This window comes from Brienomyrus brachyistius, chromosome 23 (assembly GCF_023856365.1).
Source record: "Brienomyrus brachyistius isolate T26 chromosome 23, BBRACH_0.4, whole genome shotgun sequence".
Classification (NCBI taxonomy): domain Eukaryota; kingdom Metazoa; phylum Chordata; class Actinopteri; order Osteoglossiformes; family Mormyridae; genus Brienomyrus; species Brienomyrus brachyistius.
In genome coordinates, this window is record NC_064555.1 from 19,572,457 (window position 1) to 19,579,920 (window position 7,464).

The 7,464-nt window shown below is 43.3% G+C and overlaps 1 protein-coding gene across 1 annotated transcript in view; it reads left to right on the top strand.

Annotated features, from left to right (window-relative positions):
• The window catches only part of LOC125718696 (R-spondin-2-like), a 39,358-nt gene extending 36,455 nt beyond the window's left edge, over positions 1 to 2,903 (top strand). The window contains exon 6 of the mRNA XM_048992680.1: positions 1,977 to 2,903. Coding sequence (XP_048848637.1) covers positions 1,977 to 2,182 — 206 coding nt within the window. The 3' untranslated portion in view covers positions 2,183 to 2,903. The remainder of the gene's footprint in view (positions 1 to 1,976) is intronic.
• The last annotated feature ends 4,561 nt before the right edge of the window (positions 2,904 to 7,464 follow it).

Here is a 7,464-nt window from a genome sequence, read left to right on the forward strand (position 1 = left end):
AACAGAACGGGAACAGAGGGAACCATTTGGAAGTGCTTACATAAAACATCCAATTGGAGTCTATGCTCCTATCCTATGGAGGCCATGTTTTCTTTATGTTAATGTCATTTCGTTATGATTTTTATTTCTCCAGTACTCACATATTTAAATCCGGAATAAGGAGTGGCAGTCGGTAGCCAGCCCTGAACCATCGTGTAGCAGTAGGCACATCTAACAAACGGACCTTCGTTCTCAGTCTGTGCTCATGTCGGACACGCAGAATATCATCCAGGAGGCTTGATGTTACATGTATTTACCAGCTATTATGGTATCTGTGTTTTTCTGAGGCGACACTGGGGTCTACGACGTACGTTGGGTTGAGTTCTGACTGAGATACTGTATCTGAAATGAACAAATCACTCCACAGCCTATCAATGTAGTGAACAAAGGAGGAAGAGAAAGTAAGAGGGAAAAATATTCTGTGAAAAAAAATCAGCGGCATGTTAATAAATTTTGGGGTTCTTGGCCCCTTAAAATACTTGGCACAGACGGGAGGGGAGAGGCATACCTGTGGTGCCCAGCATCTCATAAATCACGCTAAACAACATCATCAGAAATATGCGCAGTTTTATTTGCATGGCACTATAAAATACGTTCAGCTGGGTTTTCCCCCCTTATAGCTGTGAAATGTTGCTTTACACCATCCAGATAATGCACGAGCGATGTAATTGGACGTGACGCTTCTGGCGTATGGAGAGATCTGACCGCGGTTTACACAGCTTTTCCTAATTTTCATGTGTGAAATGACACACAAGAGTGCGATGGCGGCGAGCTGACCTCGAGATCGAAATGCGCCCTCAGAACGCTCTTTTTGCGCAGTATTCTAGCAGATGATAATGTCAGCGACACCTCTCCAGCTGCAAGGCCTCCATCGCTGTTATGATTTTACCATACAGAGAAGCTCCATTGTCCATTCTCTTCTCTCACTATATTTAATATCTTTTAGCAGACACAGAACACAGGGAGGCCTGTCAGTCACTCTTTCCCTCTCTGTCTTTCCGCCTCTCTCCCACTTTCATCCATTTTGAAACTGGAGTTGCTCCCCACCTATATCCCCATCAATCCTGCACCATCTGGACTTCATTAACCTCGCGCCCAAGACTTGGAAGGAGGGCAGCTCCATGTGTTCTGCGTCTCCTACGGGAAGCTTCCCAAGGAACGAGGGATGAAGCGTGCGCGCGTGTGCGTGTTTTTGTGCACGCGTGTATGCCGCGGGAATTTGAGAGGCATTAATTAGCGCTGGCAGACCCTGCCTAAGCTGAGCTGATGGAGGTGGAATTGAAATTTTTAACAATGTGGCCGGAAGTGCTTGGAAATATGAGATAAATGAATTGCTCCTTCTGCGCAAGGCAGCAAAACTTAGCTATTCTTTAAAAGCTTCGAAATTGTTGTGTTGTACACGGCCTGAGAGACAATGAATGGTTCTTCATCGTGTCCCATACGTTGGCCTGTCTGCTTTTGCTGCATGTACGAGTCACATGAATTCCGATCCACGTAGAAGAGAAAATGAACAGATACTGTATATTTGTTATTTTACAGTGGTACAGAGTCAGGGGGTTCCCCCAGTACATGAGTGGCTTTCCTCTGGGTACTCCAGTTACCTTCTTCAGTCCAAAAACATGCGGTTAGGTAAAGTGGGGTCTCTTAATTGTCCAAAGTCTGTGAGCGTGTACCCCTACCATGGACTGGCATCCCGTGCAGGGAGTCGGCCGCCTCGTGTGCTGTGGTTCCTAGGACAGTCTCCAGGCTGACCGCGACCCTGGGGTGGATTAGTGGTTAAAGGAGATGGACAGACATAACTGTTTATTATGTAAGATTTTGCTTTCAGCTTGTGTAGGATAAAAGGTGCAGAACTGTTGAGTGGCATGTAGTGGTGAGCAGAACTGCTCACTGTTCACTTTAACCAAACAGACTTCTATATCTCTGTGCCCCATCAGGGTCAGGGAAGCAACGTTCGAAACATAAGGACAGTTCCTCTACGAGGAGAGACTTAAAGAGGAAGTCACAGAGGAGTCTACAGGCCCAGGCACAGGACCAGCACAGTGCTCACCTGTCTACGGCCAGGCCACGCCCCCGTCACCGCCGATTCGCCAGCTGGGACAAGGCCGCCGCCCCTCAGTGCCAGGCTCCCCTATCCCAGTAACCTCGCAGGCCCCGGCCGTTCATCTGTGGCGCACAAGTCCGGCGGCATCGCTCTCTGCGATCTTGATTCTGAGAAGGTGAATTGTGGCAAAACAGCGCTGGCCTGGTAACCCAACGGAAACAAGGACAGCAAGAAGCCTGATAAGCCAGCACTGCGACTTAGGGGGGAAATGCAGAAAGTCATACAGGAAACCAAAGGATCGAAATGGAGCCAAGAAATGGGGGCATTTGTATAAACATATTTTTTCTGATGGAGATAGTTTCATATACAGCCCTTATGTTTATAATAATATGTACATTTGAGAGTAATGTCTACAGAAACCATCCATAGGCTGCACTGTGTGTTTCTTTTTCTCAGCACTCAGCATGATTACTTCAACCTGCTTTTTGCCATTAATGTACATTGTGGAAGTTCTGTCCTTTAGCTAAGCATGGCCATTCTGTTGTGTACAAAGTGCTGAGTAGGTGCTTAAATATTCTTAAAAATGACTGTTTTTTTCAGTACTTCCGCTGTGTTCGGAATGTGTAAACATTAAAATTATAATATGCAAACACATAGCAGCCACATTTATACCATTTGTATGGTATCTGAGAATTATTTATTATTATTATTTTTAACTGTGCTCTTTTTTTTTATTTTGAATGTTTCTAGAACATTCTTTCTTGTACAGCAACGCCTAATTTTGCTGGAACCCGCGCCAAGGGTGAACAGCAGATCAGTCTAATAAAGTCTGGAAAAGACCTGCTGATCTTATTTATTAAAGCCGACCTGCTAATTTCGTTCGAATGGAGTATTTACAGTGCGACGCTGAGTGTTTCCTGGTGTCGTTAACAGTAAATCAATAATGCAGTTAGGTGTGTGTAATATTAGCCAGAAAATGTGTTTGCTGTCTTGCGCTTGTGCATTTCATGGGAGTCTAATGAGGCCTGGTAATTATGTATATATAAAATTAGCTAATTGGCAAACCCGGCATCCATTACTCAGCAATCATGTGTAATATATCCACACGTGTTTATTCTTATATATTACAGTTTCCACTTCAAAAGTTTTTCTCTGCACATTTTTCACATAAGTTTGAACTTTTTTTTTTGTTCACTTAAGATTCAGAGCTCAATTTATTTATTCCCCCGAGTTGCCAAAGTTTAATGGACGTCACGGCCAATTTAAGCTTGACTCATAGTAACTGGTGTCCTTTGAAAACGTGAGGCCCAAACAGCCAGCTAGTTTATGAAAGTATCACATAAATCATCCTTTTTTTTCGGCTTCTTTGAAAATTCAGCCTACGGACTAGATTTACTAAAACATACGCTTCTCAGCTCACGCGCACAGCTTCCAAATGGCCAGAGGTCATCACTGAAAATACTTTCCTTTTTTTCTGCCCTGTGAGATTTGCCTTAATTCCAGGTACCGTTTTCCTCTGCTTTAGATACAGCCGGAGGAGATAATATCACTGTGTTCTGGCAGTAAATCTTTCATGGCTGTGGGACCCTTTGACCGGTACAAAGGAAGCCTGTTCCACGTAACAGAGTCGAAAACGCATAAATCAAAATGAATCTTGCGTGCATCCTGGTGACGTGGGAGGTGTCCATCTTTTCAAAGTGCTCCCCAGTGCAAACTTGCTTTACCCATTACAGCCTCTTACTGTTGCACATCTACAGTTTAATGATACCCTCCTGCAGTGACTTAAATAAGCCAAAGTGAAAGAAAATGAAGATTAAGATGAGGAAGACATCTCTGGTTGAGTGTGTCTATATCAGCAGAGAACACAAGAAAATTGTTTATAAAATAAAAGAAATCAAGAAATATAGGTTGCATAGGTTTTTGAGACCCGTGCTTTTCAATTTTCTTTCTCAAAATGTGAAAAAAACTAAAAAAATACATAGCTTAACTGCTATTTAAACAGTATATACAGATACAAAGTGAAAGTGAGTAAGGTAAGTCCTTCCAGAGCCTAAGGCGTATGATTCATTATATACTTACGTCAGCTACTTGTTGATTGGTAAATAATACCGGCGATGCAAATTTGTAACTTGTGCATTGTGATCCTAATGCACTCCATTATATTACTTAATTTTTGTTTGAATTAACTTTAGTTCCTTTAATTCCTCCATGTTTAGACGACGCCCATTGTAGGACATTTTTACATTGGATGTTCTTTTGGATGGATCCGTATTCCAGCGAGGAACCTGGGTTTTATGACGTTAATCAGAGAAACAGTACTTTCACACACCTCTTGAGATCTAAAACGCTAACCTACACCCCGTTCATTGTGCACTGAGAATGAATATGAATGAAAATCCGTCCATCCATTTTCCGAACCGCTTATCCTTCTGGGTTGCAGGGAATATGAATGAATAGACTCAGAAAAATGTCTTATGGGCTTACATTCGCCCATCAAGCAGCACAAATTCGTTATTGATTGCTAACGCTCTCAAGTGCACATTTCAGGTTACACAGCCGGGCTTCATTAAGCTGCTTTTACTCAGTAAAACAATCATTATACGCGTCAATAAATGTGTTTATAAGGAGTAATTGCCTGTGACAGCTTGTGGAGGCAGCGAGAGGAAATGAAGCTATTGTATGCGAGGCATATGTAGCGAGAAAGCCGCGATTGTTCCCTACAGCGCAGCGTGATGGGAATCGCCGGGAGAGGAAAGCCGGGAGAGGATGGCCCATCTGAACATGACTTTCTACTGAGCTTCACAAAAGACGTAAAACCTGTAAATTAGAGGAAAAGTCATTTTCATAAGAAAATTTATGAGTCTGCACACTACAGTTACCATTTCACAGGTCATAAAAGAGATACTCGATATGTTTTACATAAAGCCCCGAAAAGCCCGGGCCACTGCGTCCTGCCGAAAATCTAAGGCAGCCTGCAACCTCCGTACATCCTATTTTCCCCTATTTTCAGTGCTGGTAATTACTTGGAAATACGTCTTGCCTGGATGTTTATTCCATTAGTGCGAAAGGGGAGGTCACTGGCTTTTTAAAATGTTTTTCTAAGACGCTTGAGGTAATATTATCGACTAAGGACCGTTTCCTTGGGCAAACCGCTTAATCGTCATCCTACTGGAAGTAAAGCAAGTGTGAAGAGCTGCAGAGTCGCATGTGCTCTTTATGACTCATGGCAACATGCGTCTCAAACCTGAGCAAAAAACCATTAAAATAAAGTATTCCTTTCCAGTGCCAGCTGAAAACAGTGGAAACACAGTTTGGTTTGGCTAATTCTTAAAGCAGCTGCAATGGACTAAAAATCCGGGATTACCATTTTTGGCACACTTTTTCCACTCGCTTTGATTAAATGAGCAGAACCGTCACATACTGAGGTTTCGGCGTAATTGAAAGTAAACCGCATTTTAACCCATTTTGGACTCTCTTCGCTTTCGATAAAGACATGGAGACTGACGTGTAAAGTTTGCTCTGCTGCTGTCCCGATGAAAGTGTACGAAATCGCAGTATCACTTGCTGCGGTAATTGCGTAGCACACTGCTTTGTGAGGAAGAGGATGGAGACAAACAGCTGGGACAGTAACCAGAGCAATATCACGCGGACATGGATCAATGTACACGATCAGCTTAAATAAGATTAAGATGGATTATATTGATCCCAGAGGGAAATTCTGGTGCATACAGCAGCAAGAATGTAGCTCATAGATGAACATCCATCCATCCGTCCATCCATCCATCCATCCATCCGTCCATCCATCCGTCCATCCATCCGTCCATCCATCCATCCATCCATCCGTCCATCCATGTCCACTTATTCAGAGTCATGGGGGGGTCCGGAGTCAATGGGCACAAGGCAGGGAATAACCCAGGATGGGGCAACAATCCATCGCAGGGCACAGCCACATGGGTAATAACAAAAAGCCTGACATGTAGCCTATACCGTTTGGGGTGCCAACATCTGAGGGGGCACCGACTCCGGGTGGGAGGTTGGGCTCGGTGCTCGGGCGATGTGGGCAGGGGGAAAGGTGTCAGGGGCACAGTCACTGTAGGTTAGAGTGGCACATTGGCCATGATCCGCCCTGGAGGTCACAAAAATCCAGGCGTTTTTTTCTACCAGGTTTGGCTCAGGATGCTTCAGATGTGTGACGTAATGCACATTAATGTATGTGACAGATGTGTCTGAAACAGTCTCATAGGTTATTTACATTTGGGAACGTGGCCGCATCACATATTCATTCAACAGGTGTTACTTTCGTGCCATGAATGGAAACAGGAATGCTTCACAAACGTCATCCGTCTGTTATCAATTTCATTCTAAAACGATTTCAATTCCTCGATATTCATAAAGGAAAACTAAATTTGCATAGACTGTGTAAAGGTCAACAAACATTACCTGTGGCAAAAGTACTTTGAATAAATTTAAGATGCTCTGAAACCCCCAAAAAAATCGCAGTAGCATAATACTGTTTTGCGACATAATCTGGTACAGATCTAATTATGCGTGTTACGCAGCTTACACAGAAAATCAACGTTTCAAGAATAGGCAGCTCACATTTCACTAAGGAGCTGAGTGTCTGTATCAGTGTTTGGTCTGGGTTACTTTTCCTAAACTGATGTTAAATGTCTTGAGGAAGGTTCTGTTTTTTCCACATTCCTTTTTTTGTTCTCCATACCTGAAATCACATACTGTTCAGATTTATTACAAAGGTTTATGTCCAAGGAGGTACACCAAGAACCAGGATACATGCTGTAAGCATAGGAAAATGGGATTATGTAACTGGTCAGAAATCCAGAGAATGGTGGATGACATTATAGTTCTTCAGAGAGCTTGTGCTATGGAGCAAATTGCATTTGCTCTGGATTTATACAAGAAACACAGTAGGTATATGCTAGTATAACATGAGGGCAAATTTATATTATAGAGCATATTAAGGTAATGGCTTTTTTGTAGAGCTTGTGGGGGAGGGGAGGAGAGCGTGAAGAAGGACCAGGAATCATGTGACACAGGCAAAGATCATGTGACAGGTATATGGAAAAAAAAATGCGGGATTTTTTTTTTTTAATCATGTTTTGCTTTTATCTCACACCAACAGTAAGAATAAAGAAAAAGAAAAATATTGAAAAAAATACACATGGATGCACAGAGTGTTGGGGTTCATACTCATACAACCCATGCATACCACGGGGCCGCTAACATCCACTCGCGCATTCTGTCCTATGCTTCCTGTGGTCTGGCAGGCGGGCAGCACACGCAAAGCATGCATGTGACTCTGCTCTGTGGCGGCAGGCCAGCCAGTGCCGGTTTGGGCCAGATTTTGGAGGCCGGTCTGGCAG